Genomic DNA, 12,616 nt, shown 5'->3' with positions numbered 1-12,616 from the left:
TGCACGACTCCGTCCGCCTTACGAATCTGACAAATGATCGTTTCACGAGAAGCCAATTAACACCTCGTACGACAGTCGTGCAACGGTCGGATCACAGCACAGGAAATATCTCGATGACGCGTGTCGCTGTGATGACTTTGATCTGGATTAGGAATGACATGTACAAAACAAAAACACATACAGAAATGTACACGTGAGTTTAGATTCTCAGTCGATGAAAAGATACTTTTATTTCTTATCATTTCTGCCAACCTTGAATGCCATTCGAAAAAAGAAGTAAATATGCATGAAAATAAGTGAAGAACTCAAGTTTCTATCCAAAAGAGGATAGAATCTCCGATAACAATACCAGACCTTAGAAATAGAAATAAAACATTCTTTTTGTTGCAAGTATCGCTTATAGCCCCGTGTGTGCCGCTTCATGCATTTTTCAAGCGTTCAGCCTCGCAACGATGAGGTAACGAGGCAAGGGTAGCGAAAACGTAGAACGCGGGGGTTAAAGTTCCGAGAACGAGGCGTTTAATCACTCCGACAATTAGCATGATTCACAGCCGACACGGACGTCTCCATTTCGCGATGGTGCTTCGATCCGCGCCTCTCGCTCTATTGAATATATATCGCCGCTACCAAATTACTCCATTATTCATCGAGCAAAGTGAAATGCGCTTGATTCGATACGCTCGATCCATTATAGACGCAAGTCGTGGAAACGAGTGGAGGAGAAGCAAACATCGACGTGGAATTCCGTGGCGATCGACGTCGTCAGCACGATTCTAGAGAAGAGCTATCCGTTCGCGAACGTGCCGTCGAGGATAGCCGCGCGTTCCCTCTAGATGTTGCCATCTATTTGGCACATCCGTTGTCATGGTGGATTTCTTGTTGTCGAGGGGCGACCACTCGCTCGTGGCAAGATAAAAATACGGTCGGAAGGATATTAGTCACTGTGCGATGGCCCGTGGGGTTCCGAGGGAAAGAAAGAAAGAGAAAGAACGAGAGAGAGAGAAAGAGAGAAAGAGATACGTTCGTCTCTCACGCGTACTCCGGCTACCCTACAAACTGCACCGACACTCTCATCCACGGTGCACGCGTGTGCGTACGCGCGTTAACTAGATCGCCAGGAAGCGGAGCCGTTAAATCACGCGGGACCGGACAAATCCGGAATGCAATGGTCGCACGTGTATGCATGTATAGGAGTATCTATCTACCCGTATGTGCGGTTGCGAGACGCTATGTGTATTCCGCCGCCGCCGCCGCCGCTTCGTCGGGCGCGGACGTATCAATTAACTCGGGAACTCGACGGCCATCTCAACTAATTTCCATCCATTCTCGACATACCTACTCGATGTGCCATGAAATTATCGACCGATAGTTACGAACCGCTAGGCTACCCTCGTGGGCTATCGGCGTACCCCTCTTTCGTGAACTCCCCCGTCATGTCGGCGGGGTCGACGGCTCCGCGTTCGAATTTTCTCTCCTCCTCTGTACTTCTCGCTTGGAATATAAACGCGTGAGACTAACGATCGATCGGATTGCAACGAGATGCCTTTAATACGCGAGCGATGTGCATCTGTACAGTCGTAAAGCTGCTTAACGGCCATTTTTCTGTCGCAACCGCGAGATGTTAATGAAAAGCACAAAAGTCGACAAACGCGAAACGGACAGCGCTCGTCACTCGCTCGCGAAATGCTTAATTACGCACGCCGACTCTTAAATATCCGGCGCGCGTGATTAAAGACATCCGCGTGGTAATCGCGAGCGTGCAGATCAGCGCGGAGCGGCGGCCGATCGCGGACGAACAACGAATTGATATCGAGAGATTGGCAGCACACGATAATTAGCCGCTGCCGTTCGTTTCAATTAGGATAAGCTTGCGTAACGAGGTGATTGCGACGGGAGCGACGTGATTCGTTAGCCGCGCGGAGAAATAACGCGCGCCGTCCCAGAGGCCCCTCGACGAGAGTGTCGCGTGAACCAACCAGATACTTTAATGATCTCTAACGACGAGCAATTAACTCGAATCGGACGGTAATGTTATCAGCCTTGCGAGGATTGCCTCGGCCTGTCCTGTCCGACACGGTGACCGACCGGCCAGCTCGTTATGACAGCGTCAGAATGCGCGGTGTTGTTTGCCTATTAGAGAGACTCGGCTGTCGGACGATGTCGAACACGAGATCGCATCGATCGCATCGCGTGTCGGATGACGTTACTTGTCGGATTTTCCGGGATCGTTGTCTCCCTCGCGAGAGGGGAACGTGTTCGGAGACGCGTAAAACGATGACGTGCGAAGTAATGTAAAACTTTGTGAAACTTTGGTGGCAAATTTCGACTGTTGCAACTGTGCTGATATGTTCAATGCTTTTGTACACTCGCATGTACAATTTGGTTACACGTTGGTGCACGCACGTACAATTTTTTCAAGTCGTTGCGTGATGATAAACGGCGCGTTCTCTTTCTCTCTTTCTCTCATCTCTCTCTCTCTCTCTCTCTCTCTCTCTCTCTCTCTCTCGTCACGGCACATGTATCCGGTAATAGGCGGTCTTTTTTAAATTCAAAGGACCTCTATCTAGGTTCAAGTTGATTTTTACAGACGCCCGCTTCCCGATCGTGTCGCGGCTTTTTCTAGCGCGGCACTTTGGTAACAGGACTCGCGTGCTTCTGCGACGCCAGCACGTGTGCAGGACGCGCGTGTGTCTGCGTGCGTTCGTTCGTCGTTCGTGCGTACATGCGCCTGAAAACGTCGGCCTTTGTAGCGCGTACTAGCCTCACGCATGTGTCCCTCGGCTTTTCCAACGAGAGAGCTACGTGTAACTGTGTTAACCATATGTCCATAAACCGTGGTTCTAACCATAGCCTCGTTAGTCCTCTCTATAGTTCTACTCCGGCTTTACAACCGGTTCGGATTAGCGTACTAATTTCTTCACACATTCGGATTAGCGTCGGTTACTTTTACCCTGTTCGTGATTTACTTTGCAATTTACGTATATCTGAGTAGCATCAACTTGACTGCGAAACGCATTGTTTAATGAAATCTCTCTAAAACTTGAAAATTATATTTCAAAGTTTCGTTACAGTTGTTTCATACAAATCGTTCTTATTAAATATTATCAAGTAAGAGATTTATGTCCTATGAGATGTAAATAATCTTTTCACATGAATTGCAAGCAAAATCGCCTCTTTTCTGTTTTTGCTGTATGAAGGAGGACATATTTTGCATTTTCTCCTACTAGAAGAGTTCTCTTACGGTGAGCTTGAAAAAGAGACGGTTTCGCTTTTGTAAATATGAAACCGTGGCCACTATGACCAAAGTCGAGAGTCGTTAGGATCATGAGATTTGTTAACAGACCTCGAAGGGGCGAGAAACGACGAGCCTTTCAGGCTCCTTTGTCCGCATTTTTTTCCTAGACCGTGCCGACGTCACGTGAGATTTCAAAAAATATCCAGTTTTCGTTTTTCTCTACTCTGTCATTCGCTAGTTTGGCCTTATCAATAGATTGACCTGACTTATGATTGAACTTTACATCGGCGTAATTAAAAGGAGCATCGTTACTTACCTGTAATTGTCGTGAAATACCAATTACTCTTTAATCATAAATTAAATAAATAATAATAACGAAAACTAAATAAATGAAAATAATCATCTCATCTCCTTTCTGCGGCACAGTAATGAACAATCTGTAAAAAGTCAGCACCAGCAAGATTCACGGTGTAGCCTAGCGTAATGCGTTTTATTTTTCCGCTCGCGTAATCTACATCTTCGCTATTCGCGGTCCATTTATGGATCATGATAAACGCGATCCGAGCGGAACGGTGTTTGTGCGAGCAAAGTGTCGTTCCGTCGGCTTCATAAAACGCTCCCGCCGCTCCATTCGTTTCAATTGTATCGCGATGGGGCGCACCGCCGTGAAATTAATCGCGCAGCGGTGTCTTTGTCGAGTGACGGTGCGCGACCTTTATTATCGCAACACGTTCGAAAGAACAGACGGATCTAATGACCTCGTGCCTTGAGAACGGTCTCGCGGACGTGACACTCGCACGCGCCTAATTATTCACCCGCAAGCTGTAGGGCAGACGTTGTGTATCTCTTGAAAGGAATCCTTCCCTCTAATTTATCGGCGCGCGCTCGCATGTGGTAAATTCTGTCGTTGATCACAAGGAAATTGAATAATCGAGACACGTTGACATCGATTGCTCTGAATTAATTGAACGCTGTCTTCTTCGAATCGTGATTTCTGCGATAATGGATGATTACTAATAGCAAAAAATAAATAAATGTACGATGATGTAATGATTTCTTCATTGAAGATTATTTTCGAGCGTCGATATTTCTACATTAACATTCTTCCATTAATTTGAAAACGTTACTAGATGCGTCAAGGAGATTCGTGGGGAAATAATTAATAGAGAAACCAGAAATTAACCGTGTCAATCTTGTTTAATTTATTTACAAGACGATAATGTATGTTTTTCCATGTTGCGATTAACGAATCGTATTTTGTGCTGTGATAATGGTGAATTATTTAAATGACTGAGAATACAGCATAGATTCGACGCAGCTCGGCGGAACGATCGACAATGTAATCGTCGTTAATTTCCACAAAACGGTGAACGAGACAGGGAATAAAGCAGTTATGTAAGCGCGGAAGAGGAACGTCGGAACGAAGTCGACGGAATATCCAGCAATCGCTACATCTATCTCTCTTCCTCATGAGCGAGGAGAAACGTTTCCTGCATTAGGAACGTACGGCCATGGTCGTAAAGGCGCGATGATCTGTGGGTAGAGGGTGAGCAGTGGCTGGTACCGAGGGGGTTGCAAATTGAATAACAAACGTTCACCCTCCTCGGTTAAATCACCGAAAAAGCCATCCCCCGGGCTTGCACGCTCGTTGCTAGACGTTAACCGCACCCCCCGCGAATTGCTGCGGCGTAGCCCTGATGCGACCCTTTCCGACTGCTTTGCATAACGATCTTATTTCGTAATCTCTGCCATATTGATCCGGTTTATGGCGCCGTGCTTGAAAATTGTTTATTGCACTGCCGCCATCAGGCAGCGTCTAGCATCGCGAAACGCTGTTCCTTGTACTCGGTAAAGTTTAGTCTCAGCAGTAGCTTCGTCAATCAATTTCTAAATTTTGCGATTTATCTTGCACGACTCTCCAATAAATATCTTAGCCAGCTAAATAAATTAAATAAAATATTATAGCCAGCTAGATCCGAGAGAAGATCTTTCTGTAACCGCTTCATTAATTTGTCAATCGCGACTTGTCTGCGCTAAAAAGAGACAACGTGCACTTGTCTCGTAACGCGAGTGATTGCCTTTCGCTGTCATTGTTTGAAGAATATATCGCGCATGTTATAATCAATTACGACCGGTCGGCGGAATGCCCGGGAGAATCAACTTTATAGAAGCCCGTAATGATCGCGTGACGCGGCTACTCCACTGTTTAGGGCCGAGAGAAGCGAAGCCGAGTCATTCTCGCTAATAAGATCGAGAACCAAGGCACGTATCGGACGTATTTCCATTGCACTCGCGAGAGACGATGCCGCGTAATCGGCGCGGGTCTCCTCCGAACGGAGCGAAGATCGGGGGATAAAATTCTGGAGCAGGAAAATAAAGTGCCGCGACCAAGTGGGGGAGGGCTGATGTTATGACGGGACATTTCACGGTTGGCAGGATCTGGGGTTTAACGGCCCGTGCGATAATATCGTCCCAAGAGCTCGTGTCCCGCTCGTGCTTCCGCCACTCTTAGCTCAAGTCGCCCTGAAGCCTCCTACTCGTGCAACCGTGAGCATTTCCTAGTAAGCATCGCGCTATAAATGGCTCTCTTAATCACAAACATTTAAATTTATGAGCGTCCATCGAGATCAATCGTCATCCTAAGAGACCCGCCGCATTACTTACAAAGCATAGATCAACTTACTGTTGAACAGTGCGGAAATCATACTTAGTAGGCGAGAAGGGATTAACGTTAATCCAGGCTGATTCTCTCTACGGGTTGGTCCTTAATAATCAACAGAAGCAAGAGCAAAGCTCGAGTTAGGAGTCAATGGGAGATTGTAGTTTCATGATTCTGTGATTGGAAGATCGAACAGACGGGAACGAGCTTCGTGGATATCAAGTGAAAGTATCGATCGAATAGAGCCTTGATTATTCACAAAAGCATTATTTATTTTCTCTTTCTCACTTTAAAATGAATTTATAATTTTTATAATAGTACAGTAATAAGAGGAGTTAATAATTAATAATTAATAATTAATAATAATAATTAATAATAATTCATTGATAATGTGCGACGCTACATCCAAAGGGTGGGCTGATATGGGTCATCGTAGTTCCAAGTTCCAAACGTAATCAACAAATGGAAAAGCCTGGAAAGAATTCTAAATTCATCAAGAAAAATCAGTATTACTTTCTCATTAGACAACGCTCGTCAAGGCCCTGCATGGTATGAAATCGTTTGGAACCTGTCCGTGTCCATACTCCACGGTTGTTTCTTCTTAATTCGTTCCGTCTCTTGCCTTCCGAAAATGGACGGAAGAAAAGAGCCGGCAGGGCGCGAAGTGTTTTGTCGGTGTGTATGGTACAACGCGACAGTGCATCATGTATGTATATATATATATATATATATATATTTATATATATTTATATTCTGCATATTTATATATTTATACGAATTACTTTTTTACACAACATTATACCGCTTAATTAATATATCATTTCTCTCGCTCTCTCTCTCCCTCCCTCTCTCTCTCTCTCTTGCTCTCTGTCACGCGCACTATATATAGATATATATATATAATATATACAAATAAAAAAATCCTGTAATATCCGCGTGCGTGCGTACGAGGAGCATTTCCGTGTTCTCGGAACCAGGACAGGGAGCCAGATTCGTGTATGCTGCTTTTCGTGTATGTCCCCGTGTGTGCCTACGTGTGTCAATATGTGTATGGGTGTGTGTGTGTGTATGTGTGTGTCTATGTATTAAATCGTGCCTGCGTGTATGAACGCGGCGGACGGACGTGCAGTGGATCGTGGCCGGTTGCTGGACGCGCGAGTGCGCTCGAGTAACCGCTTAGAGACTATGTACAGGCGCGGGGGACGAGGGTGAGGGAGTCTGCGCGGTCCCCGGCGTGCCAGGATTCTGTTGCACCGAGTAAGAGTTACTTTGTCGCGAGTGCTGCGGTTGGTGCGATTGGTGATGATGGTGGTGATGGTGGTGATGGTGATTCTGGTGTTGCTGATGATGGTGATGGGTGGGCGCGGATGGATTGATGGTAGCGTGATTCTGCATGAGGTTCAGGTTGAGGGGGTAGGATAGGGGGGAGCCCAGGGCCGTTGCGGCAGCGGTACTGCAGGCACCGGCTCCGGGCCCCACCGGGCTCAGTGCATGCTCATCCCCGCGTGCGGGTGGTGGGCCGCCGGTACGGAGGTTGCGTGATGATGAGGATGGTGCATTAGAGGCGGGAGATGCGGGTGGTGGGGATGGTGTGGGGTCAGAGGCGGTGGGGTCATCTGTATTGGAGTCATGGGTGTTGTCGGCTGATGGCCGAGGGTGGTGGTGGTGGTCTGAGGTGAGGTGGTGTTGCTGGTGTCCTGGCCCGCCACTGCCGCCGCCGCCGCTGCCGCCGCCGCCGCTGCCGCCGCCGCCGCCGCCAGCTGCTGCTGCTGCTGGGCCTGTGCCGGCTGCTGCTGCGGCGGCTGCGGCTGCGGCACCGAGCTGGAAGTGGGACTCTGCTGACTCCCGTTGTCCTCGCTGTCGGAGCAGGACTCGGCCGACGAGCTCCCCGCTCCCCCCTTGCCCTTGCTGCCGCTGCTGCTGCTGCTGCTGCTGTGGGTCTTGACGTGCTTCGCGAGATGGTCGCTGCGCATGAACCGCTTGTTGCAGACCGGACAGGCGAATCTCTTTTCGCCGGTGTGGGTTCGAAGGTGCCGCTGCAACTCATCCGAACGTGTGAACCGCTTGCCACAGAAAAGCCAGTTGCAAACAAACGGTCGCTCACCAGTGTGCCACCGTAAGTGGGCCTTTAGATGCGACGTTTTCCCGTAGACCTTGCCGCAACCCGGTATGTGGCAGCTATGGATGTTCTTCTTCCTGAGGTGCACGCCGGCGGGGCCGAGTCTCTCGGCTTCTTGACAATTCGGACAATCGCAGGTGGCACGCCCGGTGTAACGTCTCTGCGAGCGCGGCGAGGGCGCTTGACTGACGCCGGCGCCCCCGACGCCGACTCCGCCGCCGGTGCCCTGAGGACTGCCGGCACCGGCGCCGGCGCCGGCCGTTGCGGCCGCGTGATGATGTAGACCGAATCCAGGCGGCCCGCCCGGTAGCATCGACTTGTACGTGTCTTGTAAGAGATTATGGCCGGCCGTCGTAGCCGTGGTCAGCAGGTGATTGCCTAGCGCGAGACTCGTCGAGTAGTCGGCCGAGTAATTGGCCATCTGCGCCGCGTGGACACCGACGCCGACGGTGCTGCTCACGTCCAGCCATCCGCCGGTGGTCGCGGCCCCGTGCACGTCCCACCAACCGTCGCTCGCTTTAATGCTGCCGTGCGTCGCGCCCGGCATCGCGTTGAACGGCCACGACTCGTACGGATGCCTGCCGTACACCGAGCCCAGGGTCGCGCCCTCCACCTTCCCCAGAAGACTACTCTGATGATGATGATGTGGATCACCGGCCGGCTGTGCGCTCGCCGTCCCAGGGAAATACAATTCGCTACCGTATTGCGGCGCGGTCGAGGCGCAAGACGTCACCGGCGCCCTTGCGTAACCACCGGTCGTGCTGCCGGCGCTGCTCGTCGCCGCCGGTCTCTGGCTCACCCCCGTCGTTGTGCACCCGCCGCTCCCGCCTCCTCCGCCGCCCCCACCGCCGCCTCCCCCGCCGGTGTGTTGCGGCGAACTGCCACTGCTCTGCGGACTCTTCTTCCAGGGATGAAAACCCTTGCCCACGGCCGCGTCCGCCAGCGGCGGCGGACTTTTGTTGCTCAGCTTGTTGCATTGCGCCGCCAGCATGGCCAGAGGCGTACCTCGCAATCCCGGATGATCCTGCAACATCACCATGAGATCCATGTTCACTCTTTTGTTTGACAATTAGTCGTACGTAACGCTGCGTCGTGTAAGAGAAAAGCTTTTAGCGAAATCTGTGTCAGGGTGCATGTCGCGTGTCGCGTGATGCGACAGGTACGTGTAACATATGTGTGTATCTAATGTGTCTTTATGTATTTTATGACTCTACGTAAAACTAGATACATTAGAAATTCGTGATCAACTCGTGATGTCTGACGAGTGTCGGCTCGCATGATCTCTATCGCCGATTTACAATGTGCTAACAACGCGCGTGGCGCGCGCATTACTGGTATTTTTCGGAATTTTTAACATCGGAAGTGCTCGTTATGGCAGCAATCTCGTCGGCGCGATTACGCAAATCGGTAATAACAACTCCGGGGCGAATTACGTATCGCGCGTATCGATTCACGGGACCATCGGGATACTTTTTCGTGCCAGCGCGCAGTTCGTAATATCGAAATCTGGCGGCTGGTGGATGCCCATAATCGCCGCGTCTAAATCGATCTAAAAAGAAGCTCCGGCCCGGACCCGGGCCCCAACAGGAGAGAGAAAGAGGAAAGTCTTCCCCTAAGGGCGTATAATGACACTAAATTGCCGCTCCTATCCTAGAAGAGATCGAAGATTAGTCGCTGAAAGTAATGAGTCCCGGGTAGACCGACCGTTCTACCTAGGCCGGTTTCATGCAAATTGTTCTCGAATCAAGCACAAGGTCGACGTACGTTTTCCAGGATACCACATTAAGAGGCCCGAAACAACGTGGGAAAATGCTGCAGCTAAAGTTAGATGTTAGATGAAAGAGAGATTCTCAACTAAAAATTACGTGAATATGCACTTAAAGGTAATGTCAAGCAACATCGAGATAAAAGAAACAAATAAGAAGGAAACAATTTTTTAAAGAACCATGATGAATACAAGTGGCATGAAAGTTTCGCTAACGACACAGTTGGAACGACGACTTCCAACGAATTCCGATTGCCAGAAATTCGCAGGACTTTCTTTCTCGCACACGAGAGATTGAAGAGAACGCAATTTGGCCGGGCTAAAAATCAGAGCAGGGCTTCACAGGAGCCGACTGAAACTTTGGATAACGAACTTCATCAAAAGCAGTTCCATGCAAATCGCTCGCGGGGGCGAAAGGACAAGGAAGAGTGTCGGCGGCTACCGAAGGGCCGGAGGCTGAAGAGGAGAGGATCCCCCGGAGCGGATTTGGGCGCGGAGAGGTAAAAGCGAGAGGGTCCGCGGAAGCGGCAGGAAATTAAGGTCTGGAGGGCCGCGCGGCCATTAGCAGCCGGCGCCATCGAGGCGACACGCCCCCACGTGGATTCAACCTTGCGCCAACAACACCGGCGAAAGACAACGAGCGAGCGCGCGCACCCTTCCAGGATGGAAGAGCGACGGGAGAGAGGAGACAAGCCCAGGGGGAGAAAGAGGAAAAACCGAGGAGTCGCGACCGCTTCGTGGTCGATCTATCCTCCGCAGAGAGATCCCGAGTTCTACTCGCTTGTGGCCCCGGTCATTCATCAGCGCGTACAACAAATATCCCGCTCATATTTCTTCGCGGTAACACGATGTACGTGCTGCCGCGTACGACGGTTATTCAGGGCGCGTTTTCTCGTGCGTGGTGCCATTATAGGATCGTCCAGGTAATACGCTGTCATTAACGTTTACAAACAGCAATACGATTTAAATAATCGTGCGTTAAGACACGGACACGTCGCGAGGCACGACTCGCGCTTCGAGGGAACTGCAAGGCAGACGAAATTGCCGCAATTTACGCCCGAATGATGAAATGTTATTATCCCGAGAAATCCGCGAGCCCCGTGCGGCCGATTGCTCCCCGTTACGATGTCCTCGACGAATAAGAGCGCTCGTTGACGGAGGTCGTCGAGGGTGACGACGCGCAGCGCGGGAGAACCGCGGAGGGTTGAAAGGACGAAATCGTCTCTCCCGCTTTTACGCCGAGAGGGCGGCGGAAAGGTTTAGCGCGACGGAGATCGCAACGGGGTTGAGTGTCTCTCTGCCGGTGTACGAGCCACGCCCTCTTCAAGCTCGATGAGTGCAGGTTGTAGGCAGGCCGCGTATCGATCCGCCGGGACAATATGACAGTGGCCTGCGGAGACAACGACGTCCCTCGATCAGCTCCCTCCAGTCTCCATCGCGAGACCCTACGCGCGCTGGATACACGCCCTCCATGGCGCGCGTTGCGCGCGTAAACGCGTTACTCTTGTCCATTTCGGTCACGTCCCGCCGTTATCGGCGCTCCTTTCCTCCCCGTTGTCGTCACCCCATTCTCAGCATGGACTCGCGATTTTCATATTCAAGCAGTTTCACGACTTTTAATTGTGGGAAATTATTCGGTCGCGCAAGATCAGATCGATCGGACGCTGTCGACGGCCGGAAGTGCGACATCAACGGTCGCTTAGAAGTGAAAAATGCCCAGTACGAAGCTGACGGAGCGTAAAGAGTACCGAACTACTCGGGGCCGGCATCAGGCGAGAGGGACCTGGATCCCTCGCGCCCTCCTGTCGGCACGGTTGAAAGGAAGCCGATGTGAAATAGGCACCAGTAGGATCCTTTGTTTTAGCCGCGTGACGTCACGCCCCTCGTAGCCAGCTAGGACTAATAATGCCCCGAGCTACGCCGCGCATAAATTAAAACGAAGAATCCTCGCTGTCCCGCTCCTCGTCTCGTCTGCGTCGACTCGCACGGCTCTTTCCGAGAACTCGTTCGCGCTGAGGCGTCGCGCGATTGCTTCCCGACAGACCGACGGACCGACCGGCTAACCAATCGACCGACCAGTGAGGTCGAACGAACGTGCCAGGAAGTATCGATCGCCGCTCGAGATCGTTAACGAGATCGGGAACGAGCCCGACATCCGACACGGCGACGCCGCGCCTGACGCTGCGGGAAATAAAGCGGAAACGCGCGCGGCCGGCCGCCGTTCAAGCACGAGCCACGTGACAGCTGTATGCGAGGGAGGTAAGAGACCCCGACAGGCAAGGGTGCGAAGCAACAAACCGTGGGGTGTCTACCGGTCGAGCTTCGTGGCGAACCGCATCCGACGGCCGTGTCAAACTCTCGTTCCCCTTTCTGCTCGAGGAGAGCCCTTCGCACGTCAGACGAGTCGACGTCCGTCGACGATCGGTGCCTCATGCGTGCACGCTAATGAAGACATTGAATTCGTTTGGTGAATCTTTGTCCGATTAGAAAAAGGATTAAAAGAAGGAAGGTTTCTTCTTCTATGAAAGAAGTTTCTTTCGCGTATGAAATAAATTTTCGATTAGAACGATTAGAACGTAGTTCCTCAAAAAACGGCATTCTACGAGCGCACGAGGCGACACTCGGAAATACACTTGCAAGATCGTCATCGTTGAATTAGCTGGTCGGAGACAATTAAAAGAACGACGGTGACTACGAAGAAAGGGTTGCTCCGTAATGGAGCGCCGCGCAAAATTAGGCGGCGCCCTTTTCTGCTTTCCGTGTAAAAAGTGTCGGTCGTTCCTGAGAGCCGTTGACCGCGATCTCAAAGCACCTGCCGAGGTCCGGCCGAGTTTCTGA

The 12,616-nt window shown here is 50.9% G+C and overlaps 1 protein-coding gene across 2 annotated transcripts in view; it reads right to left on the bottom strand.

The window, feature by feature from the left end:
- Positions 1–4,413: 4,413 nt before the first annotated feature.
- The window catches only part of LOC105274759 (transcription factor Sp9), a 29,801-nt gene continuing 21,598 nt past the window's right edge, over positions 4,414–12,616 (bottom strand). Inside the window, exons 2-3 of one of the 2 annotated variants that reach the window (XM_026973182.1) lie at positions 7,999–9,037; positions 4,414–7,930 (exon numbers count right to left, since the gene is read on the bottom strand). In XM_026973182.1, coding sequence (XP_026828983.1) covers positions 7,071–7,930; positions 7,999–9,037 — 1,899 coding nt within the window. In that variant the 3' untranslated portion in view covers positions 4,414–7,070. Of the gene's footprint in view, positions 9,038–12,616 lie in introns of both variants that reach the window. The other variant, XM_026973183.1, reaches the window with a different exon arrangement.

The sequence above is a fragment of the Ooceraea biroi genome, chromosome 10, assembly GCF_003672135.1.
Source record: "Ooceraea biroi isolate clonal line C1 chromosome 10, Obir_v5.4, whole genome shotgun sequence".
NCBI classification, from domain to species: domain Eukaryota; kingdom Metazoa; phylum Arthropoda; class Insecta; order Hymenoptera; family Formicidae; genus Ooceraea; species Ooceraea biroi.
Note: the sequence above shows the minus strand (reverse complement) of the source record. Positions and strands in the feature narration are given on the sequence as shown.